This window comes from Semicossyphus pulcher, unplaced genomic scaffold (genome assembly GCF_022749685.1).
Source record: "Semicossyphus pulcher isolate SPU_LCO1_2020_fin unplaced genomic scaffold, fSemPul1.0.p SCAF_3, whole genome shotgun sequence".
Lineage (NCBI taxonomy): Eukaryota > Metazoa > Chordata > Actinopteri > Labriformes > Labridae > Semicossyphus > Semicossyphus pulcher.
The window spans coordinates 24,000,345-24,026,534 of record NW_027211704.1 but is presented as its reverse complement, the minus strand read 5'-3'; the positions used below and the strand labels follow the sequence as shown (position 1 = coordinate 24,026,534).

At 42.5% G+C, this 26,190-nt stretch overlaps 1 protein-coding gene across 1 annotated transcript; it reads left to right on the top strand.

The window, feature by feature from the left end:
* Positions 1-714: 714 nt before the first annotated feature.
* tafa4b (TAFA chemokine like family member 4b) lies at positions 715-25,529 on the top strand. Its single transcript, XM_069678445.1, has 4 exons — positions 715-829; positions 9,675-9,830; positions 23,350-23,474; positions 25,487-25,529. The coding sequence occupies exons 1-4, from the start codon at positions 715-717 to the stop codon at positions 25,496-25,498; spliced, it is 408 nt and encodes a 135-aa protein (XP_069534546.1). The 3' UTR covers positions 25,499-25,529.
* The last annotated feature ends 661 nt before the right edge of the window (positions 25,530-26,190 follow it).

Genomic DNA, 26,190 nt, shown 5'->3' with positions numbered 1-26,190 from the left:
CAGTACTGCGCTCTTACTTTCAGCCCCACCGCCACCCCGGCATCCACCTGCAGGCTCCGGCTAGGGGGGTTTAGGATATTATGTCATCACTCCTCAAATTTCTGCATAGAAATAAATCTGCAGGGAGTGATGAGGTCGGAGCCTAGACGCCAAACACAAGCTATGTTCTGCTGCAAAAATAAACATTTCAAATGTGAACATGTCTGACTAAAATAAAAGTATTTTGTTTTTGGACACAGTTTGGACATATCAAACATTTAAAGGATATCTGCTTTGGCTCTGGGAAAGTGATGCATTGTACGAATTTCATTTTGTCATTTTACGTTTTTAGTGTTAAAGATAATTATTGGTTGCTGAGCCATATATTTCTTTATAACCTGATCAAATATAAAGTGAATGTTTGTCTAAAAGACTTCAAAGTTAAGTTAATCCTGATGTGAAACACGTAGGCAAAAAGAACACTCGTAGGATAATAGTAGCGTTTGCTATACAGAGAACTTTTTCTGCACAATATTTCCCTCAGGTCCACTCTGCTCTCTTACTTGTCAGTTTTTCCTTCGACCTCTGCCCTCTCACCTCTCACATTGTTTCTGCTCTGTTGAAAAAGTAATATTTGTAGTTTGCCTTCCTGCTCTGCCTCCTGTCTTTATTTGGACCTCTCCTCATGCCCTCTCCCTCCTCCTCTCCCTCTTTGTCCTCTCCCTCTCTCTCAGGATGAAACTGTGGGGCAGGTCAGCTTGGCCTTTGCAGGTGGCCTTCCTCGTTGCCTTGGTGATGCTCTGCGTTGACCCGGTGTCTGCTGGCAACCGTAACCACCGGGGACCGACAGGTACACCAGGTCTTGCTCCGAACCCCCCCCTTCAAACACCACGAGAGGTTAATTACATTGTCACTGCGAGGGTCCAACACATGTTCCCCGAGCCTGTCGCTGATTGAGCCATCCCCCTCCTGCAGGACGGGGGCTGAGCGGGGACAATTTTGCTCTGTCTCTCACTTTGACATAATGTAATCTAGACAGGAGCTCGTTTTGGGCTTGGATGCAAACACACCCCTGTTTGACTGATCGGGCCCATGCAGATACAAATGGCACTTAAGCTGTCAGGAGCTGTCAACACAAATAGATCAGTGTGGGTGTGATCTGATCTTTTCAGAGCGCTCTCAGGGCTAGAGCTGTTGTTCTCAAGCGGCCTGATTCTTAACGGTTTAGGCTGCAAAATAGGGTGCATGTCTCATGTAGAAGAGGGCTCATGACTTGTAATCCTCAGGCTTATAATTACCAGTGCTTACATTAATATGCATAGCTCTGCAGTAACCCCTTCAACCAAAGCACCACTTTACTTAAATCCATGAGAAACCACAGCTAGGGCTCTCTTAACTGAGGCCCACAAGCTAAAACTCTATTGTTCATTTCCATAAGTCACAGAGACAGGCATCCCCAGCCAAAGACCAACACACTCTTATTAATATTTCATCGGGGCTGTAGAGGGTCACTTGTGCTGAGTCACAGCATCTTGCGCCTCGACTTGTTGACGACAACCTCCCGAGTCACCTCTCCCTCGCACTTAATTATGACGATTTCCTTAATTATCTCTTGGTTTTTCTCTGCTCTCGCTGCTCCTGTTTTGCAAGGTGACCTTTAAGTGCCTCAGAAATGCTACCAGCATTCAGCCTGTGCACTAAGTGATTGTATTAGTTTCCTTTTGACGGAGAGGAGGCAGCCTGCTTACGGCAGGGACACCGCTAATTGCAGGCCCTGTGTATTGTGAAGGTCAGCGCGGGAGCCCGGCCCCCTTCTTATTTCCCTCTCTCTCTCTCGCTGTGAAACAAGATGAGTCGCTCTCAGACCGACCAGTGCTTGTTACTAGAGGGTTTACTCTAATTGCTGGAAGTTTATGACTGGTTGGCCGTGAATACCAACATGACACACACGGACACGGACACACGGTTACAGGCTGAAAAATAATTGGCTGTGCATTTTGACTGCTGGTTACGTTGCCCGTGTTTTACTACTTAAATGTTTCACTGCTGCTTTGTTGGCAGGTCAGTGAGGCGTTTGTTTGAAGCTGCTGATGTACCGTCTGCTGCCACATGATGGCTCTAGAGGTCAAAAAATGCTCCCCGAGATGTATGCTTCTTCTTTAATCCCAGTCTCATTTATTCCCAAAGCAATCTGTCATTTTGCAGAAACTCACCTGGAAAATTAATGTATTATAAGAATAAACTCATAAATGCCAGCTCGCCATACAGACGTCATATGTCTCGCGGTTGTCACTTTAAATAAATGTGGGGATAAAAGCATGCCTTTTTATTTTCTGGCAGCACTTTCATTGGTATAAAACATGTAGTATTAGCAAATAAACGTCTTCCTGCTCACAGTTATGAAGATATACTTTATAAATCCCCAAGAGGAAATTCATTCTTTTTGCTCTGTTTTTACAAACATAGGCCTGAAATATTCAAATGCACAAACAGGACTTAGAGAACATGCATTAGATTAGATGTCAGAGGGAGGGGGCTGCACATGGACATGCGGCACGAGCCATGGGGCGATTCTGTGCCTTGCTCAAGGGCACCTCGGCAGTGCTCAGGAAAGACACTGGTACCTCTGCCATACTTGGTCCAGCCATCCTCCGGTTCCCAAGCCACATCCCTGCAGACTGAGCTACAGTCTACCCCTTATTAAGTCCCACCTGGCAGATGTTGTAGACAGTGTCAGAAAAACAGTTTGTGTGCAATTTTGTTGCATTTTGTTCTGATCTGCAGATGCATATGTAAAATGACATACGTAGTTAATTTTACATTTTATGGCCCTTACTGACTGGCATAAAGAAGCAAATCTCTGAGGTTTCTCATCACTTTTAGGAACAAATAGAAATAAAGTCAATAAATCTTTACAGGCAGAGTTGGAATCCATCTCAAAAGACAAAATAACCTGTTGCTCCTGACTCCTGGCCGCCCACATAACAACAATTTTAGCACTAACAAAATGCAGGCATATCATTTTTTTTAGCATTCCAAAGAACTTCCCCCTCTCTAGGCCTTTTTCTTAACACAATGAAGCATCCAGAGCACGAAAAATAGTCTTGATTACACCTGCTGCCACTTTCACAGTCGGCCGTCTCACAAACAGAACCAGACTGTGTAGAAAATCACGAACGCTCAGCCAAACATGCGGCACCCTTAACATCTTTAATGCTATTCATTTGTTCTTTTACTGTATTTCACAACAATCACACGGAGAAACTCCGCACAAGATTTGTTGTGTGAGCGGGTCACACAACAAATCACATTCCAGGAGCTGCCGAGGTAATCCAACTCAAATAATTAGTCACTCCGACCGTGTGCGCTGTTTCTCATTCAAACAGCATCTTTCTTGATCATGCTCTTACAGCTCTGAGTAACACTCTGACAATTAAATCTCAGACAATGAATTTCTCATATGCCCTTTTTCTGTTCTTGTCTGAATGCTTGAAATTTGATTATCTGAGACCAGCGGTTCAGTCACTCGTAGGCATAGGTGATAGACTTTTTTTGCTTCTGTGACCAAATGTTAATCCAAGGTTCAAGGGATTTGCAAATTCCCAGAAAGATCATTTCTTCATGATTCGTGGAATGCTATCGGGACCTCGTGTGCCCTCGCTGTCTCGTGCTCTTTCTGCACGACAATAGTACTGTCGAGGCTACTATCAGACTTTGAATTATACAAGCTTTTTGAAGACACAGCTGTTTGCTTCTGTTTCCATTTATACGTAAGCATAAAAAACAGTTGGTGTTTCCTTATCTAAGGCTGCTTATAAGGCATCCCCTTAAAAAAGCATCGTATTAAAGAGCAGGTTTTATTGGGGATAGATTTGTTGCGATGGGGAGCTCAGCCGTAAGAGCGACCTGTTAGGGTAATTAGCATAAAGCCTTTGGGCCTGTTAAACGCTGATAATGTCAGGAGGATTGATGGGATGTGTAAGGATCAGGGCGAGGAGGAGACGGAGCAAGTGAGGACTGAGGAGGAAGGTGAGGAAGGGCAACGGGTGAGCTTACAGGGCAAACGAAGAAGAAAGAGAGGGGGAGGGGAATCAGAAACGTGTAAATGTGATGATTTGTAGCAGAGAAGATGTTTGACGTGTCTTCCCATCTTGTTCCACACAAGTAATCTTGCCCTCTTGAATCTCAACAGTCAGATCCCGCAGTATGTCCCCTCTACATCGACTTCTTGCGAGATACCTGCCCTTTCATAGCGGCGGACATGCTTGTCAGGTATTGACAGGGGAAAGACACAGCTTTTTGATAAATTGCACAATGCTCCTGCTCGCTTGTGTCTGTCAGACTACATCAATCGCCTGACTAACCCATCAGTTCAAGGTAGCTCGGTTTGTTGGCTGCCCAGCTACTGTTGCCACCCCCCACCCTACCTCCCACCCACCCACCTCCCCCCTTTTGCCTGCCGCGGGAACGGCAGCATTTAGCCATGCTTGAGAAGTCTTTTCATCTCAGCGTTCGCAGGGCTCTATTACACCGAGATGGCCATAACAGAATGGTTTAAAGGCAACACTGAGACATTAGATACACTGTTATTATGTGTTTATAGCTGGAGGCTGACTGCGCAGCACATGAATGTTAAGCAGATGAGGGGAGAGAGGCTGCAGCGCTCTGAACTGAGGGGCTGGAGGGGGGAAGACCAAAGTAAGAGGGCTCACAGTGAAGCTGCAGTGCTTCAGTGTGCACTCCAGACCTCTTCTCATGTCTGCGACTCGTCCTGGCTTTGTCCTACTTCTAGTCAGACTTATTGGCAAGATGTTAAAGTCACTTTGGGGGTTCTTTACTTCCCAAGGTCTTATGGACTTTGTAAGAAATTTGTAAGATCTATCTGCAAATTGCAGAAGAACGAAGCAAGATCAAGGCTTCATATTCAGCCACTACAGAGATATTAACGTCTCAAGCCTTACCTGCAAATTTAAGCGCAAAGGATTCGAGAGGTGAAACATCAGGGTGCTATGAACTGTATTTGGCTGATTTCAACATAATTGACCCAGAAAAACACATTTGACCAGGGTAAAAACTTAGCTGAGGACAGATAATCCTTTGATTTTTCTCCTTAATGTGTTTTATTAAGCGGATATTGAGCTGTGGAACATAAGACCCACGCACGCTCCCCTTTAACTTTTTAACTCTTGGAAGTCAGTCATGTCAAAACTCACTTCTCAACTTCAACATTTCACAGCAGGAAATCACGAGAAACAGACACAATCCTGGCAAGAAGTCTGCTTCATACTGAATGTGAAGTGCTGCAGCCACATCTGTATTCTGTGAAGCACCCAGCACAACATAAACATGTGTTTTACACATTAAAACAATCAACACAACGTTATGAGAGTCTTGCTGTTAGCTATGAAGACGAGAAGTTTCTTTTAACTTTCTTAGTGGGAGGCGAGAGTGGGTGGTTCTGAGTTCATCTCTCCCACATTGTATAGATTTTGGCTAAACTCTGCTCTGACCTCTATTGATTGATGGCATACAGTAAGTTTGGTGCTCGGGATATAACTCGAGCTATGCTGCTCCTTAAAAGGTGTTTGTTTCTACTTAGGAAAAGGTCCACACTTACAACAGAGGGAGCATTTTTCAGTTAATAAGGCGTTTAAAAGATGTTTGAAAGATGACTGTGGCCCCTGTTTAAAACAGGGGCTCTCAAACATTTGGGGCCGGGGACCCCTTACAGGGGAGAACATTTTCCAAGGACCCCGTCATAATCGTAACACCAATTAAGCATGCTTACTACCATTTGCACTCTTAGATGCCATTGGAACTATTTGTATTGTAAACAATCAGACCTGTTTCACAGTGATAAACAGGAAAATTTCAGGAAATTTCAATTTGAATCATGTTAATACCACTTATATGCTTTAAAACAGAAGGTCTTTATATTCTAATTGCTTGTGGACTCAGCTTAACAGCAATTATATTTTTCAAGTAATTGATCTTAAAAGCTTTCAGAAAATGAACAGCAGCAAGACAGCCGCAGGAACGGTTTGTTGTGACCTGAGTGAGTTGACTGATTCACGACAGACTGACGTGCTGTGTCACAATCGTATCAGTTTCTATTGGTCCAAAGCTAACGTGGGTGGGAGTAATGGACACAATATGCTTGTTTCATTGGTGTAAATGGTCCTCATCTGTGGTTTTTAATGATACAGCACAATCCAAGGGTCGTTCTGCCTTCATGTTCAGAGCTGCACAGCTGAAGTTCTCCTCTCCTTTTTCTTCTTCTGTAGGGAATGTTTCAAACGGCTCCCTATACGATGTCTCTGACACACAGCCCATGCAGCGGCATATTTTTGATTATACGAAAACTAAAATGTGTTTAAATTACTTCTTATTATGTGTTACGTAGACTGGATGTAACCCTCCACTGCAAAATGATTTTCTTTTCTTGAATCTCGCGTCTTGGATGTTCCGACCTACATTTTTCAAACCAAAATTCAACACTGAAATCCCTCTTGGTGCCCACTGGGAAGCTTGCAAACATATAAATTCTACATACTCTAAAAACATGCACATATTGTAGAATCCACCTATTGCTGTAGTTTCCACAAATAAGTTGAGTGTATTGATCTTCAGCACATTATCATCTGTGCTGAATGAAACCAAACACAGGCCCTGTAGAAATCACTTTGAAAGAAGCAGGTAGGTTCTCCTCATAATACCTGCCTAAACTTCATTCAGGTTATAATTAGTCTACAAAGTTTCACACACACACACACACACACAAAAAAGCAACATAAATAACGTTCATGTGAGTTTACCCTCCGCTGCTCAAACACACCCTCTTTGCTTCGCAGATTTAAAACACAAGCAGCCGCAGCTCAGGTCTGATGTAAGCAATAAAGAGAGGAGACCTGTGAACCTGTGACCTCATTATGCCAACAGGAGGCGAGCCACTCTTTGTTCTGTCTGCTGCCCGTGACACCACTTCTCCTCCTCTCTCTCTCTCTCTCTCTCTTTCCTTCTCACTAACAAGCTTCCTCTCTCTGAGATGAGGGCAGCTGATTGACCGGTCTTGCCCGCTCTGCGCTAATAAAGGAATTAATTCTCAGTACAGCGTAATGATAATGAGCGAGGGCGCGGGTCTGATTAAAACAAAGGCAATTTGATTGTGTTTGAATTAGACTTTCATTAATTTACATTGTTACCCTGCGCTTTCATTGTGATAATTTCTGACACAATTACGGCTGCACAGATTGTTCCTATCACATAGTTTTCTGTGCTTTTCTTATTGAATTTCAGCTTTTTATCAGTAGATATAAGTTATACGTGCCTGTGTGCGTGCATGTGTGCGTGTCTGCGGGCGTAATACGGCAGCTGCTCCCGCCTCATGAGAGCCCGAGACAGAGGAGTGAGGGAAATGAAAGTGGAGGGATGATAGTGGAGGGGCGCCCTCAGAGAGCCCGGGATCATTGATGGGGCTCTCTGGAGAAGAGAACAAACAAACTTTAAATCAGAAAGGATGAGAGGGGCCATGGCCTGCAGAAATGGAACCCTCTGCAGTGTGTGTGTGTGTGTGTGTGTGTGTGTGTGTGTGTGTGTGTGTGTGTGTGTGTGTGTGTGTTTGTGTGTGTGTGTGCGTGCATCTCTGTGTCTGCCTCCAAATCTCATTCAGCTGAGCGTGAAAAGTTTTGGAGTCTGGGTAAAGTCACAAACATAAATGAAATCTGGGCTTATGGTACAGTATAACCAAGGTTTTTCCAGGGCTGTAAAGAGGCTTATAGGTAGTAATGTCGCCAGCAGGGTTTGCTGTGCTCGGGAAACGCTGCCAGAGACTCTCAGGAGTGCACGACAAGCTTTGGGAGCGAAAGATAAGGCAGCTGGAATCTGTTCAGAAGCCATAAAGCAAAGATTAGATATACTAAACATTTTACCAACATTTGTGCTCGGCAGGTTTTCCTTTAGGTGGCTGCTAAACCCTCCTCTTAAGAGGTTCATGGGTTTAACGTGCTGAGTGAAATGTAACATTAGCATACACATTATGCAGTACACACTGCATTGCATTAACATAAGCCTATTCACACAGCATCCTTGCAGCATCCTCGTGCAGCTGCATTGTAGATAAACAGACCGTGCAACAACACATGTGGCACATTACTGTCCCTGCAAGTTATTTGTGTTGGTATGACACCACATTTATCTTTAGTCTGAATAACAACACACAAGTATGATGTGAAGCTCTCGATTCAAAAAGACAATTCTGATTGAAAGCATATTGTTTCAGTAATGTCACACGCACATGTAAGGCCAGTGCGGAGACAGGCCTGCGTTGAAATATACTCAAGTTAAGTGCGCCCTCCTGTCCTATTACTGTCAAGACAATGTGATAATTAACCCGCCCGGGGTCCCCGGGGGAGTGTGAAGATAATCAACAGAGATTAGACGTTGTTTGTGTGTTGGAGGTGTCAGGTGAAACACAATTATCCTCATATGAATATAACAATCACACACAAACACAGAGAAGGAGACGCATACATACACATACAATGCAGATGTGTGAATAAGGGGGCACAGGGCTATGTTGCTTTATATACTCCAGTGTTGTGACCAAGTCATCTTTGCTCAAGTCCCACGTACGTCTCAAGTCATGTCACAGGTTATGTCAAGTCCAGTCAAGTCGAGTCCTTAGTTAAGGCATGTCAAGTCCCGAGTCAAGTCACTTTTTTTTCCACCCAAGATACAGCACTCTAACCTGTAGTACCCGCTCTTTATAAAGAGAAAAGACAAGCTGTTAGTAGCTCGTCTAATAATGATATTATTGGCCAATTTATAGAACCTCTTCAAAAAGTATGACAATGAATTGTATCTGTATAATCTTGGCACAGACACAGCCATGATGATGGTTTGGTCTGAGACCGTATTGAGGAGTATTGAGTACGACTGATGAGGCTTCTCTTTGGGGAAAAATCATCAGGTAGTGGGGGCTTTGATGTTGCGTGTTGCCATAGCGAGGAGTTTGACTGACAGCCAGTCATCTAATCATGACAGTCACAAACCGGGGAGCTTTTTAAGTCGTCCAATCATGATTCCTAGTTTGCGCTGCATACATACTTGATAGTTAGACAGAAACTTGACAACATTGAATTATATAGTCAAACTTATGAACACATGCAAGTCATCTGAGTCATCATGCCTCAAGTACAAGTCTCAAGTCATCAAAACAGTGACTCGAGTCGACTCAAGTCCTAGTCGCCAAGTTTTAAGTCCACATCTCTGATATACTCACACTGATGAGTGCAGATCTGTTCTCAGGTGGTGTATTATGTCTTAAAGGAGTCCAAAGACATGATTATTTATTCAATATTTTGTGCGTTTATATGTTTTCATTCGCTCCCTCTCACTGTGACGGCCACAGTGTGTAAGTTAATGAGGGCACCGTGCTGAGAATAAAAGCAAAGTATCGCTAAACAGTCTGAGAGTCTGAGGCAGAAATAAATTGAAGAGTTTTATACAAAAGTAAATAATTCAGCAGATTTGTTTAATCCTCCGAGGAGCTGTTGCGGTGTGGATTTGATTGTTTTTTGCAGCACAAAGTAATTTGAATTTAAACTCAATTGTTTGTAGTAAACTGCAATAAGTTGGAGAATTTCGAGCGAATAAATGTCCCTCTCTCCTCCCCTTTCTTCCTCTCTCTGTCTCAGTCTCGTACCAGGTGAAGCAGGGGACGTGCGAGGTGGTGGCCATCCATCGCTGCTGTAATAAGAACAAGATTGAGGAGCGCTCTCAAACCGTCAAGTGTTCCTGTTTCCCCGGACAGGTCGCTGGCACCACCAACGCCAGACCGTCCTGTGTGGAAGGTAAAAACCTCACCACCTTGTGTGTCAGTGTGTATAATCAGATATCCTGGTGATTTAGCACCCCATAGTCAAAGCCGTCGTCACAACTTTCAACATGCATGCTCCCTTTTCTGCAAATATGTAAGTATGTAGAGAAAACTGTCGCCATACATTGAAAGAATGTTGTGCAAACAACACTGCAGTATCTTGAAGGAGACCTTTACCTTTGAGCAAATCACCTACACGACAGTGACTGTAGAAGAGCAGCTCATTGACCGTCCACTGTAGGTCTGGTTATGTGTCATCTGCAAAGATTCTGTGTTGCAGCCGCACAAAGGGCTGCAACTATAGCAGCATAAACCTCATGAACCCTTCATTTGCGTTAATTTATGTAACAGTAAAGTTAGATTTCCACACTATATGAACATGCACTTCATCTTCTGTATGCATCTGCTGCAAAATGTCCTTAAGGCTGTATGTAATCTGCATTCAGAACAATGTAAAAACCCAAACTGCTGCAACATTAAAACAAAGATTTTAAGAATTTAAAAGTTTCCTTTCTATTCTGCTGCAGGGCCTCTGCAATTCTGCCAAAACTTGGAAACATGACTAGAATTTAAATTCATACTTTGTAAGTTTGGTCAGTGGTTGGCAGCAGAGAATATTTATGTAACGATCGCTGACTCTGACGGGGTCAAAGAGGCTCTTCTTAATCTTTCTGCATCATTAAAACTTCTAGATGCAACCTCTAACCTAAAACAAATGATCACCACATTCATTTAGTAACATAAATAAATGAGTCAATTGCAGGAAAGATTAATAGGTTGCACTTTATTTTATATAGCTGCAAGGCTGGATAAGGTGTGAACACTGATCTTTAAACGGCACAAAAGGAAGACACTGGTCTTCTCCTACCAATACTGAACAACAGAGCAAAACATTGGAAAGGTGGTTTGTAACATCAAATGCTAGTGAGAGGATGAGCAAATATTAAATGAAAAAAACAAAATAATGTTGTCTCAGCTTTTGAGACTTGAAACCATGATACATGCTCACTGTGGTACCCTTTGCTTATGTAATCATACACGTCAGAGTTAATCTAAAGAGTATTTTGATAAAGATATTCTGGTCCCAAGGAGATCTTGCAGAAATTAAAGGTGAACGCTAATCTCTATTTACAGATTCTACATAAAAATGTAACATTTTTGGTACGGGAAGCGTTCTGGTTTTCATTTGTAGTACGCTTGTAGTCCGAGTAATATTGACCAATTACATATGCAGGGAAAACAGTGTGGAGAGCAAAAGCAGGTGGAACGTAACGTGCCGTAATGACATCCAGACTCCCATCAGCGGCTATCTGACAACGATTTAGCTTCTTATCAATCTCTATAAACAGACATCTGCATGCTAACAGCTAACAATCTGCTCTAGATCTAAAATTCAACTTGAGACAAATTCCCTCACGCTGTGTCATTAAAATTTTAAACGTAGTTTTCTTCTCCTCTTGAGGACAAACCTGACAGAGCTTCAGCTTACTTTTTACCAATCTGCATCATGATGTTGAAATTTTGGACGTTTTATTGCTGACATATACACACGGTTGCTTCTCAAGTTGCTAACTGGACCGTAAACAATGCAACGCACGGAAAAGGAAGTCTTGGGTTTATCGCTAAACGCTGGCTAAACCGCACACGCCCAACATGTTCACCGTCATCCCCAGAGGCTATAATGCCTTCAGCCTATAGCCGATGGGTTCCAAGATTGGGTGAAAGCCACTAGTGCAGGCAATAGAAGCCCAGGAACCAGTGTCTCTTAGCGTCCTTATTCCCCTCGTGCCGTATGATTGGAGAGGACTGAATATGTAACAGCTGTCGGCTGCCTCTGCCTGAAGACTGTAAAGTCAAACTGCACTTTAAAAGGCCTGATTTTATTTGGTACAGCTTTCCATTTAATAACCAGCCGAGCCACTTGAGCATACAACAGATGGTGATAGAGAAAGTTCTGTATTAATATCTCTTTTAAAGGTCGAGACATTGACCCAGGAGGATGAGCAACCACCTTGCTGAAGCTAATGGCTATCCAAATGAAGAATAATAAAGGATATAGAGCCAATCATTTGCAAGGCAGGAAGAAAAGATGACATCAAATCGTTATGTTCTCCAAACTCTAGAGCATCACACTCACACACAGCATGCATGTGTAAGTGTATTTGTGCCTGTAATGCGTGCTGTGTGGGAGTGTAGCGATGATAGACAGATGTAAGCTTGGGGTCGTTTTCATAGACCTTCTTTCCAGCCGATTGTCTGCTCTGCAAGCTCCCGCCCAGCAAGAAACAAGCCGTGTCACTGACCCCTATCATCCGCTGACGGTCCGCTGAGATCACAAACACACACACAGTGTCAGCCAAGCCGATCCAATCACGCTGTATTAGCCCCCTACCAGAGCAAAATACATAGTGTTCTCATATGTGAGGAGAGCAGGAGAATCTCCTCCGAAGCACGGAGGTTATTCACACTGTTAAGGTCAGTTAATAGAGGGGGTGGGGGTGACGGAGACTGAATCTACTCACACGGAGCTACACGACTGATACATTACAAGCAGATATGGAGGCTTTTATGAGATGTGCAGACAAAGATGAGAGGTGCATTTTCTTTCAGCACTTGTTCTTGGCTTCTAGGCTCCGACCTCATCACTCCCCGCTTTGTTTGTTTTACATGCAGAAATTTGGGGAGCGATGGGATAATATCTTAAACCCCCCAGTCGGAGCCTGCAGCTGGATGCTTGCGGGTTGGTGGGGCTGAAAGACTGAGCAGGGCAGCACTGGTGCAGGGCAGTAGTGGCATTGACAGTGCAGAAGGAGAGATGGGAAATGTTGCTGCTTAAATAGATCGACCAACAGGGAGTGAGCGTTGGTCATGTGATTGTGGAAATGAGACATGTCAAGTGAGCATAACAGTGAAGCTCGAGTTAGCTGCCTGAACTGTCCTGCAGGCGTTTATTTTTCATGCAAATAAGCATCAGCAGATCATCACACTAATGCAGCTATTCAACTATAGTGATGAAGGATGGAACAAAGAAGAAGACGCATCATCCCCCCTGCCTTAAATGTTTTGTTCAGTTATAGTTGCAGACTGAATATAGAATCTAACAAGTCGAAATTAAACTTACATCACTTGGTAAATAAAAACAAATGTTTTTTTTATTGTCAAACTGGAGGTTGCAGGTTTTTCAGACCCGGGAAGACCTGCTTAAAGATGCCGATTATCTGTTTTCCCATTACTAATGGAGTATCCTGCTTTCGGTCTCTTTTCTGCTGCGTCACCGTCTGACGTCACAAACGCGTCACAAAACAGTGTAGATGTTATGGTGGTTAGGTCTTTATTGTATCTATTACTCATTCAGTCTGTTTATCTTACTCGGTGCAGACAAATTTGGAACGATGTTCGAGCGCTGCTCGGATGGAGACGGGCGGAATTTGTAGCTAAGATGACAAGGAGTCGTAGAAGTTACTGTCGGAGCATGGCATTGTGTCGGAGAGGGGTAGGAGATTAACGTGTCGACACAGGTTTTGTGTTCCCATCAATGCTGAAAATTACCCGTGTCTACTGCAGAGTCATTTGACCCGGGTCTAAATGGCGATTGCAGCCTTTCCCAGTAAGTAAGTAAGTAAGTAAAAAAACAGTTGATAGCGGGTTTTTCTGACCAGTGGGAAAGCGGCTGAATTAAAGTGTCATGCACTGCGTAAAAACAGCAGGGCCGGTCGGTTTTCACTGAGTCTGATGCAAAGAAGGAGAGCTGGGCTGCAACTACCCGGGCCCGACGTGTAATGTTACCGAGCCTTGAATGTGACAGAAGAGAGTTCGGAGGAAACATGTGACAGACTGAAGACTGATCTTACGCTTTAACAAAAGGTCCATCTCTCGTCATTTTGACACCTAAACATGTAAACATAGGGCCCAGGTTTGAAGATTTCATTTTATGTCATTTGCACAGGATGCATGTGTAAGGTAACCTTGGCAACATGAGTTTATTATAAAAATCAGCAGGGTGGGAAAGTAACTTTTACTTTGAGAACTTTTTAAGTGAGCTACTTTTATACACAAGTACTTCAACAAGAACAATTTTAGTCAAGTTACAGTACTTCTACATGAGTAGAATATTTTAGTACTCTTTACACCACTGCAAACTGTATTAAAACTCCAACTACTAAAACCCATATAGACCTGGTGAAGGTTTGGGAGTTGAAGAGCTGAATAAAAAAGACCACCAGCACCAATCACAGATATAGAGGAAAGTAAATGTATCGTGCTGTGTGTCTGTTTTCCAGCAGGGCTATCTGAGACCCAATACAGAAGTAGGGTTTTGTTTTCTTTATCTGCTATCTGACACATTCAAAATCATATTTACAAGCTACTTTCACAAACTAAGGAGAAGTCTGCTAGTCTGCCCAGGGTAGTAAGGACCCTGAACACAACATTTGATTTAATTAGCTTTAATTTATTCTAATCATTTACTCTAATCGGCACGCTTTTATTTACTACTCAGAGCTTTGAGTGAGTCATCTGCTTCGGGCATGTACTCTAACTGTGAGCAGCGTCCATATTCAGCAGTCACAACCATCCACCCACCTCCGTCCAGCTGCTGTTCCTGACTGCGGCCAGTAGACGGTGCTTTTCCCATTCTAATGTTTCCATCACAAACACACCTGCTGGTTCATTTCAGCACTATTTCCACCCAATAAAAAAGTAGATTTGTTGTTTAACCTCTTTGATGAGTTCCTCGAAGGGAACGATCGCTTGATAATGATAAAATCAGGCAACCGTAGCAAAAATGATTGGCTTTGTAATGGAAGTCGGGATAAATAAGGGATCATGTGAAACTTTGCTAACCTTTTAGAATAGGTTAATTCTCAAAGATGCTTTTCTTTTGTTTGCTCATTTCAACACTCGGTAAGTTTGTTAATATTGAGGAATTACACTGATGAAGAGATAATAGTCTCACAGTTAAAACTGAAAGTCAGACAATGATAAACCCCCGCCCCACACACACACACACGCATACACACAGAAACAGCTGAGTTCCTCCATCACGCCAGTCATGAGGTTTTTCTCATTTCCTTTGCAGATCTCTCCTCCGACTCTCACACCTCTCACACCTCTCACTTCCGAATCCAGCGCTCAGCAGCGCTTACCTCATGAGTCATGCTTGACCTCCGATTCACAGTCACAAAATATCTCACCTCATCCCACACACACACACACGCACACACACACACTCACATGCTACTCTCACCTTTTAGGCTGGAGCAGTGATGGAAAGAGACACGGTTGGCTCAGTAGCCAGCCTTTGTAGAGAAGCCATAGAACAAATGGAGTTACATTATTGATGCTGACTGAAAGAGGAGTAAATGGCAGCAGGACCATTACTGGCTGCTCCATGGTGGGACCCATTACTGTGAGACTAACTTTTCAACTGGACTTCGTTTATCAAAATAATATTATCCTTGTTTTTGTCATTAATAATGAAACAAACCCTTTATAGCTTTACTTTCTATTAGAATCCTTATTGTATCAATATGCTACACACGTGTGTGTTTTAACAACTGTGTGCAATTTTTCTGAGCAAAACTGATCTATCAATAAGTGAAAGGTGTACATGTTTATATCTATTATTATTATCATAATTATTCTATGTTATTATTGTCAGTATTTTGTCCTGTTCTTTTATTTTTATCTTTTGAGCTGTTGTAACAAGTGAAATTCCTCCAATGGGATTTCAGTGAAGTACATCTTATCTTATCTTAACTAGTGGTGTACTGTGATATTTTCTTATGTGAAAGAAATTGTTCTACAAAACTTTTTTCAAAATGATAAATGGATAAAAATGTAAGCATCAAAATGTAGTTTCATATCTAAAGGTTTAAGTGTCAAACTATTGATGCAGTAACTTTTAAAGCCCCCCTGCAGTGAAAATCCAGTGTTTAACCTTGTAAACATCTCCATGTGGTGTTCATGTGCTACAAGACATATCAGGGACAACATGAGCAGTCATCTCCATGGCTGGGCCTGTCTGCTTTTAAACTGCAGTGTACCAAGGACAGGCTGAACAACACGTTTTCACATTGGCAGGTTTGAGACGTCACAAACCTAAGGAGCCAATCCCATTAATGGATGGGGTGATGCTTTGCATATCATTATGTGTAACCTATGGCAACCACTTCGGCGATGCACGAGCTACTACTAATTATTACATTTCAAGCTAGCTAAGTTTCACGATGGCAGAGACGTGTTTTGTTTTCGGCTGTAATTTTACGAAAGGTGAAACGGAGTACATAGTGGGCGGGGACTATGCAGAAGGAGGATTTTTACAAAGTAATTAAACGTATTTTGCAGAAAAAAACATATCAGACACAATTAATTATTTCAAGCAGAGCATTTTATATGTCTTAAAACAGGACTGGAGCTGTAATTTAAGCACCATTTAAATGTTATAGACGATACAGGAACAACTTCATATACTGCAGGGTTATTTATGGATTGCACTTATATAGCGCTTTTCTAGTCTCCTGACCACTCAAAGCACTTTTACACCACATGTCACATTCACCCCATCACACACACATTCACACACTGATGGCAGAGGCTGCTATGCAAAGTGCCAATCTCCAATCAGGATCTAACTACATTCATATTTGGGGTTCAGTGTCTTGTCCATGGACACTTCGACATGTAGACTGTAGCAGTCAGGGATCGAACTGATTGGGAGACGACCCACTCTACTACTACAGCCCCACAGTTGTAGCTGTTTTCAAACAATGTTAATCTGCAAAGTAACTGTAAATGCAACCAGATTAATATAATGTAAGGGTACAAGATTTTCCTCTAAGATGTTGATGATTAAAATTAGTCTGTAAACTTTAAATACCTCCAAAATGTATCAAAGTACCGTAAAGTACTTCACCTGCCGACTCTGGAGTTTACTGAGTAAAAAACAAGCAGGTAAAAAGGACTTTAAATCCTCCCACACACACGTTTGTTTGTTGGTGGAGAAAGATAGAGAGCGTAGAAACCAGATCAAACTGATGGATTTAGTTTGGTGTCTGATTTGCTGAACTCTGTTGCAAGACAAATTGTGTTTCATTACCAGGCAAAGAAATCTACTGAAGCGTTTCACCGCACATCTACCTGCTGTTTTTAGTGTCCTCTGCTCCTTAACGTCATGCTATTGTCATCTCTGTCATTCCTCGTGCGTGTGTCGGTGTAACCTTTCACCGTGTGTAATCTTTTTTCTGACAGTTTTTCCGCTTGTGTTTTCCTCGTCATGCATACCTGGGTGTGCTGGCATGGCTGTGCGCGCCGTGCCAACAGAGATACAGTGTGTTAGTAAATCATTGTAGAAAGAGATGGATGCCCCTCTCCAGCTGCCTCTGCACTCCAGGATCACTGAGTGGAACAGTTACAATGCCTGAGGGTATCCATACCTCTGGGTGCATCCCCAACTTCTTGTTTGCGCGTTTGCTATTGTGTGTGTATGTGTATGTGTGCGTGTGTGAAGGTACATCATATTGCCTTTAAATATTAATGACTTGGGAGCAAGGCCACAGGACTGCTTTTGATTGTGCTTTTACGCCTGACACTTACTGCTCAGTGGGGAATGCATACATGCACACGCAAAGCACACAAAGGCATCTATATGTGCACAACACGCACCCACATGTATATGCACGTACACACAAATTCAAAGTAAAAGTAACATCCCTCTTGCACTTTGTGTTGCTCCGTTGAGTGAGTGCCTTTGTAAAGTATTAATGGGCAATACTCTTGCAGACGTACGCCTGAGTGCCCATATTGTATTAGCATGCTCTGTCTTACATCAAACAGGCTGCGTCTGAATGATACAATGGAAGATTGAATTAGGCTTTTGTCTATCAAAGGCTAATCTATTATTATTTTACATGGCTTGAATGACTTGGTGAAGGGAGACCATTTGACTGTGCAGGGATTGGGATGTATTGATCCGATGTCACATTTTCAGCCTTAGTTTGCAATAAAGATGAAATATTATCATTCCTATAGTGTGAGATATCACAACAGGGTGTGCACTCGTGTGTGAAGGTAATTATTGTGTGAGTTTTGTGGTGAAAATAAGATCATTTTCTTCCGCCTATAGAAACATCAAGATTATGCAAAAGCTTGGGGGTGTTTGTTTGCCAATTAGCACTCAAATACCTGCGGAGTTCAAGCCCTGCATGCCTTCTCAAAGTGTTAAATACAGAGGAGTTACACACACAAACCTACAACAATATTCATGTATTTAGCTGCAGGAGTCTGAACAATAAACAAGTTATGTGCTCGTGTAAAAACACAGAGTAAACATGTGGAACCTGCAGTTTCAGCTTTGTCCACTTGATGTCACAAACATTACAATGACAATCCTCGCAGCGTTGCAGGAGGAAACAAACAGCAGCTGTGTCGGCTCATGTGAGCTGACACGCTCGCTCGCAAAACCGAAATAAAAAGCTGTAACACAAACCAGCATAACGCTGAGTGACATTCATCGTGCTCGTGTTAGATTGACGTGTTGTGATCAGTAGGAGGAGAGACGGGGCTGTAGGCTGCCTCGTAGCGTGAAGCCTCCGCAGACCTTATTTAGAGAACCCCAGAGAGCAGGAACCTGTGGGAATAACATCGCCCCAGTCCTTTGTGTTGCCTAATCACCTGCACCTAAAGCAAAGCTCCGTCTAGACGTTTGCCCTCAGCTGTGCCTGCGCTGAAAGTTTGAGAGAACTTAAAAGGGAGCCATTTTGGGTGCAGATACCTTTTGTAATGAGCTGAGTGTCACTGTGATAAAACGTATGCCTGAGCTCTAAACCCTTATAATTAACATATTCACCTTCTGAATATGTAGGCTCTTAATGACACTGATGCAATTACTGTTGCACAGAGGTGTGTTATACGCATGTCCCCTGGATTATATGCATCCCCTTCTATTTCAAGAACCTGTGAGTGATTCATTCTCCCACTTATTTATTGAATATTATGGTGAACATTTTACAAGGAGGTTAGTGCAGAGAAGTAAAGCAGGCATGTATTAGCTTTCACTGCTTGTCAAGGCTTTTATACTCCTCAGGAGTTGGCCAAAGTGACCAATTTGTGTAATTAAGCTTTCTTTCTTACAAATCTCATAACTGCACAAGCTGCAGCAAGGACACAATTAGCATCCACTAAATCACATTTAAAGCTAAAAAATGAACGTGTTATCTAGTTTGTTCAATTCCTACATAAAACTAAATATAAAAGTTACAAATTTTGGTTTTACAGGGAGTTATGTGCCAGACCTGGGGTCCGTTTCACAAAGCAGGTTCAACAAACTCTGAGTCTAACCCTGAACTCTGAGTCGATCTACTCTGAGATAGGAAACTCTGAGTTTTCGGTTTCAGAACAGCTGATCAGAGTTAGTTCAATCAACTCTGAGTAGGTTCACCCGGAGTTGTGCGTGCACGCTGACTTTAAAAAGCCAGCATTAATGGAGCCCCGACACCACGATTCACCATGGCAACGGTACACAAAAAGAGGTCCTCCTACGTCACACCAGTGGAGCTCGAAATCCTCACGCGGACGTTCAGCGAATACGAGCATGTTTTTAGAAAAACAAAGTAACACGGCTGCAGCTGCAAAAGAGAGAGAAGCGGCGTGGGAAGAAACTGCTGCTCGAGTTAATGCGCTAGTTTAAACTGATCTATTTATTTAATACTTAAACACGACCGGAAGCTAAAATTTATATTAATTTAGGAGCAATGCAGCGGGAGAAAAAAACATACATGGAAGCACTTCAATCATATTTTAAATATTAAACTAATGAAATATCATTCAGTGGCTGTTTAAATGTGCATTAGCTTTATCCCTAACATGATGCTGACTTCGCATACATTATAATTTATGTTGATTAAACTGAATGTGTTAGTTTAAATAAATAAAAAAAATCCAATAACTTAAGGTGTCTTATTTGAGTGCTCTCGGCAGTGGTGTTGGAAAATCTAAAAATGATGACTTTGACACAGATTTGTCTTTTGATTTTTTTATCATAATTAGAAAAGACTTTTGAAAAGGGATCAGAGCAGCACAGAGACGCAACGTTTCTTCTTTTAATTCAGTAACCGCTTAAACACACGCGTGAGACGGGCTGAATGAATGAGGAAGTCGAATTGATAGAATATAACAGAATATAAGAGAATATAAAACCGAATCGGTTTTATATTCTAGAGGGAGGAGACAGAGCGAAACTCTGAGTTTCCTGAAGAAAACCTGCTCGCGACCAGGTTAGGTTCATAGAGTCTGTTACTACGGTAACTGACCGAGAGCTTAAGTTACCTCCCTTTGTGAAACGGAAAACTCAGAGTTTCCCTCATTTCAGGGTTAACAGACTCAGAGTTTTCAATAAACCTGCTTTGTGAAACGGACCCCTGAAGCCTAAAGTTTTGTGCGGTGCATGAAATCACAAGGCATAACATGTTAATTGTTGCGCTTTGGAGCTGCTGCTAGGTGGATAAACCAAAATCTATATAGTTGTGGGACAAGATTTATGGTGTCTGAATTGGGCTTTGGTTGTAAGCAGGAAAACTGTACGGAGAGCAAAACAGGCCGAGCATCGTGGCTGTAGTTCAATCTTTGAACCCACAGGCTTTCCCTTGAGGACAAGTTAGCTTTTTATTTAACTCTATCACTAGATATCTGCATATTAAGGCACATTACAGTCTAGCTGTAGACCTCATCTCTCAACTCCAACTTCCTTTGTGGAAGCCGGGATGTAAACAATGACAAGCACAGAAAGTCTTGGCCCAGATATTCTCTATCGCATATCTAGATATCCGCTGGCTACACCAGAAGCCGCGTGAAATCCTTCATCCTCAGTGGATTTATTGTTGTCAGATGACAGCACATGGGTTCCAAAATTATACAAAGCCATGTTAGATATTTCCCTAGGTGTCCATTTTTGTGCTTAGCCAAGCTAGCCAATTAAGCTAGCAAGCTGGTGGTAGCTTCATTCACAGAGAAGTATCTGTTATCTCCTCTCACTCTTAGCAGGGAAGCAAACAAGAGTAATGTTGAACTATTCCTTTAAAGTAGTAACTGAAATGTGAACCCCAAACTTTATAATTTCAGAACCAATCAATCAAAACAATAGATGATCTTGAAGGCATCACAGCCATAGAGTGAATCCAACAAGGCCCCATCCCGGCCTCTGCAGTTACTTTAAGTGGCATAGGAAAAATATAGTCCCAGAGGTGATGATCTCAGAATGAACTACCACAGACACACTAAGTACCTCTGTAATCTCTTTATCATTGACCTTCGGAGACCTGTCTGTGAGTGCTGTCGAACATCTGAACCATCCATGACATCACGGGTCCTGCACTGCCTCCTGTTAATGTCTGAGTTGACAGGCAGGTGCTTATGTGTCACACCTGACCCGCCCTCCCAATGCAGTATGAGATAAGCTGCAGCAAACACAAACTCCATAATAGCACTCACAGGCCATGCCCATTAGCTCTAAATAACACTCTTGCAGTGCAAAGCACTGTCGTCGACACCATAATGGCCACATTAACGAGCATTACACAGCCATTGGTTTTTAGAACCGCTTGCTGCCACTGAGCTCATGCATCATAACAGTGCGCTCAGCATTACGCCCAGTGATTGCTGTATTTTTCTGGTGACTTGGCAACTTCATGTTGGTTTTCCTCTTCGCTCTACATGTCTTCCTGTCCCCGTCGTTGGATTTGTACTGCCTATTTTCCACTCTACTCCAGTTCGTTACTCACCTCCTCTCTGTTCTCGTTGTTTAATCTTCTCCTTTCTCTGTTGGACCTGGTGGCAGTCATCCTCAAAGAGCTTTTTTCCTCCCTACCCATCTCTCTCTGCCTCTCTCAGCTCCCCACACTGCTTATTTCCACACTACAAAGATGTTTTCTCGGCGAACACCTATTATTTAGCCATATCTTCCTCCCTCTCCTCCCTCTTCTCTCTTTCTTCTTACATGATGCTTGAGAGGATTTGTCCGTGTTCTTTCGCATTATGCAGTTGAAAGCCCCTTTTCCTGCCAATACCACCTCATCTTCTCCCTTTGTTGGAAACAATAGTCACTCGAGATAAAACATTTCTTTTAAATCACCATCAATCCACCAGTTTAATGAAGTTGGAGAAATGGGTGGGTTCTTTTATCCCTCACTGCGTCCACACTTGAGACAGAAAGGGTGGATGGATGATGAGTTAGGAGAGAGGGAATTGAGTTATTCTCAGCTGTCGGGCTGTCTGCTGTCTAGACAGAGGGTCAGTTGATCTGGAAGATTTGAGTGTCAGCTGCTACAACATGAGGAATCTTTGGGTTTTAACAGTGGATTAACTGGAGAGAAGGCCATGTTCCGAGGCTGTGTTTTATCCATTTTCTTGCACACAGGTACACAGGAAATCCTCACTACAGAAATACGAAACAAATTCAATTTCATTCATCTTTTTATATTTTGCGTTTCACAACAATGCATACAATGTAGCAGGTATGCTTTTCAGAGAGGGCTTTAATGCTTGTAAAAATCATACAATGGATCATAAACATTCGTGTCTCAAATACATGAGTGCATATCTGTTTCAATTGATAGCAGTGCTTCATCATAATCCTGTTCTTGCTCTCCTTATTATGTAACAGGAAAAATACTCATTGGCTCATTGTCTAGATGTGCCTTGTGCTTTAGTGATTATTCCAGAAACAATAGGGAAGTTAGTCAGTCATTTCATTTAAATTACAGGAAGTGACACATCCGCACAAACACAAAAATACACACAATTTGACTTCTTAGATTAGTGACAATGCATTTCATTATACAGAAACCTCTTTTATGTTAGAAAATCAGAATTTCATGACAGTCACATCCCATTGGTTGTCTGTAGTAACATTTAAAGACTTATATTAGTCATTGCTGCTTAAGTGTGAAATTTTTTGTCATATTTCCCCCATTCTGTCTCATTTCATTTTTCCTCTAGCGGATGCCAGACTTACCCGCTCTGTACAGGCTTTAACATCCCATGTTGAGGGATTACATTAATCTGATTAAAATAAAAAAAGGTACCTGCCATACATTTTAGCTCCTGTGAAAATCACAGTAATCATATTACAGATGAAAAAACACAACTCCGCAGAGATACTGGTGCGCTGAACAGCGCCACAGTGTTAACAGTATGGATTATATTGTAGTAGCAGCAGTAGCATCAGCACCATGGACAGCGCTTGTGACATTTACACTGGGAAAGTGGGCTGTGGGTGCTATCATTTTGTTGGATATTCTGAAAAAGGTTGATTTCAGCAGTGGATTTAAAGAAGATTATAGCTGTACACTATGACAGTTATTGCGTTATTGTGTAGGTAATGGTGGGGTGTATGTGTTTGTCATCTTTTGCCATTAATTCAGTGCTCTTCATCAAAATTTACTATCCATTTAATAACCCGCTATCTTTCTCTCCTTCCAAACCTCCATCTGCCGCCCCAGCCTCCATCGTAGCCCAGAAGTGGTGGTGCCAGATGCATCCGTGCATGGACGGAGAGGAGTGTAAGGTCCTTCCCGACCTGACCGGCTGGTCCTGCAGCACTGGCAACAAAGTCAAAACCACCAAGGTGAGATGAATGCCCGTGCTTTCCTTTCATTTGTTGCCTCTGCTGTTTTCTGTGCTCACATGGAGTCACCTACATGTTTATCCAGCCAATTCCAATTATTGTAGCGTCTTTGATAACTTTTAATTTGTAGCAACAACAAAGCAGTAACCTTATCAGTGTTCACATCAAAGAGTCCCCTGAGAAACACACGGTGTCCAGAAAGAATAAATAAAGCTATTATTGAGCATCTCCCAGCTTCTCTAACATTTGATGTAGCCAGAATCGACCAGGGTCTTCAATTGGATTGATTTTTTTTCCCTCTGTGAAACATCTTGTCTCAATTTGTGTCTGGTAAACAAACTTTCAACTAAATGACTCTTATTGCTATTTTTCATAATCTATTTGACAGTGAAAGGAAAGAACTCAAAGGTGCTTACCGAGCAAATTAAATATTATCTAGCACTAATTTCAAATATCAATACAAAAAATATCCAAGGATATGCAGAGGGTAGCAAAACAAAGTAACAAACAAGCCCCCGCAGTGAGTCTTATTTGTTAATCTGCTGTACCTGCTCAGTCGAGGGTGACAAAAGAACTGATGGAGAAAACAAGAGACCCCTATGTACCCCACACGAGCAGCGTTTAACGCCTAGTAAACTGACGCCATTCAGATGAGATAAATTGATTTAAATGAGGGTCCTTCATGGCCCTTTGTAAGCTGCTGAAGTGTGAAAGTTAATTTGCAGGACTGACAACAGGGGTGTGCATATGTACGTTCCACAGTTTGTGCAGTGGGACGTAGCAGGTGCAGTTTATTTACAGGTGAAACATGAAAAAAAAAGAGTGAGGGAAGCGGCGCAGGCGCCATAAGAGTAATTGCTCCAGAGATGGCATAACAGCACAACATCTGTCGCATTCATTAGAATGCATTATGGCCGGGGCCTTCCACAGAGGCGCTACAATTAAGAGTCATAATTAAATTGGTGAGTGGGATAGGCTGAGGAACAGAGGCCCTGCTGGGCTCCGTCACAGGCAGTGGAATTAATGACCCTGGGTCTAACACCAACCCTGGGACCTATAGGTGCAATTATCCTCATTCTGTTACATGTGCCATCTCCTCTTCTTCTTCTCTCCCTGTCTCCCTCCTTTGTCTCTCCCTCTCTGACTAGCCGATCAGCTGAGAGAGGAATGGGGATCCGATGGCTGACTGCATCACTGGACATTAATTGTGCATTTGCAAGGTGCTTTGGGACCAGGGAGCAGTTACTTGGAGACTCGATGGCAGATGTCACTGAAGATAGTTGCAATGAGACATCGATTCCCTGGCAACCGCTCGCACGGCCCTGTACTCTCGCTCCCTCCGTTTCTCTCTTCTTTATCCTGCGTCTCTCTTTTCTACCCATGACCTCCTTTCACCACCTCAGAGTCTCATTCACCATGATGATCTGTATCTGTCCATCTGTTTTTCCACTCCCACACAGCGTAGGTGTGCGGTAGAAAGATGCATAGATTGCCTGACCGAGGCACTGGAACGCTGTTTAACAAGGAACAGCAAAGACGCTGCACCATAAGAGACACATTTACACGTCTCATTTCAGACGTCTGTCTTTAGGGTAAAACATTTACATCATTTTCAGGACTAAAACAAGAATTTTTAAAAAAAAACAAGCATTTCTGCTCTTTATAAATGTTGGATGAGGTTTGTTGATAGAAAACAAGCTCTATACATCTCCAATTATACGCCTTCAACTTACTGCCCAATTGTAAACAAACCATTACAGCTCGGAGACATGTGAAATCCAGCTTTAGCAGTTGGTCTGTGCAATCAGTCTGCCAGCTCGGCTGCAAAACAAACATTTGCAATCCAATAAAAAAAAGAGCCAGAAATAGAGAGCAAATGGTTTGGAATATTCTCCTCCGTCCTCTGATTGGCTCCTTCAAAAGGAAACTGTGTAGCAGGACACAGTCACTTTGTGTAATTACATGTCTCCGTGACACTGATTCTCTCCTCTGTTGTGTGGTGTCTTTTTTAGGTCACACGATAGCAAGAGAGCCGCTGAGCCACCAGGAAACCTGAAACTCTCCGTGTGGAAGGATGGATGACTCACACATATTTACTGTACGACAGGAAGAATATCAAGGAAAAGGACTGCTGTCAGGCCATCCATCACCAAACACTGGGATAAAATGTGCTCATCTAAAACTATGTACACTTGGCTAAAAGCAGCCAAACATAAAGCATATACTGTATGATGGTTTTTGAGACCAACAATAATGGACGCCCAGGGTACATCTGGACACTAATGGACTCTTATTTTCCAATGATGGACAGAGTGTGGATTGATCAAAAAGTGGTCGATTTCAAACACCGAATAAGCATTTCAAAGTATATATTTCAACAAAGCATTTGTGGATGAGTGTGAGACGTGCTGCAGTCCGGACTGATTGTCTATGTAGAGCTTAAACTGGAGACAGTTAGAGATGATATGGGAGCTATGAAAGAGGTAGCAGCTGATAACTAGCACATAGCAAATTAGCATCCAATTGCTCTTGTGGGGTCAAGTCACAAACATAAAGAGTTCTGCGGGAGTCATTTTGCAGTTCTAATTAGGAATTGCAGTGTAGGAACATAACAGCATATAAAAGATTCATGTAAGATATTTGCACTAGTCGAAACCGTTTGGGAATGTTTTGTTTTCTAGATATCTCCCATCTTTTTGCTGTGGATGTCACATGG

What these genes read in the sequence shown, in the direction of transcription:
- tafa4b (XM_069678445.1), top strand. Translation starts at nt 715, where the DNA reads ATGAAACTGTGGGGCAGGTCAGCTTGGCCTTTGCAGGTGGCCTTCCTC. An exon ending in TAACCACCGGGGACCGACAG is followed by an intron (nt 830 to 9,674) that starts GTACACCAGGTC and finishes TCTCTGTCTCAG; the next exon opens with TCTCGTACCAGGTGAAGCAG. An exon ending in CAGACCGTCCTGTGTGGAAG is followed by an intron (nt 9,831 to 23,349) that starts GTAAAAACCTCA and finishes CTGCCGCCCCAG; the next exon opens with CCTCCATCGTAGCCCAGAAG.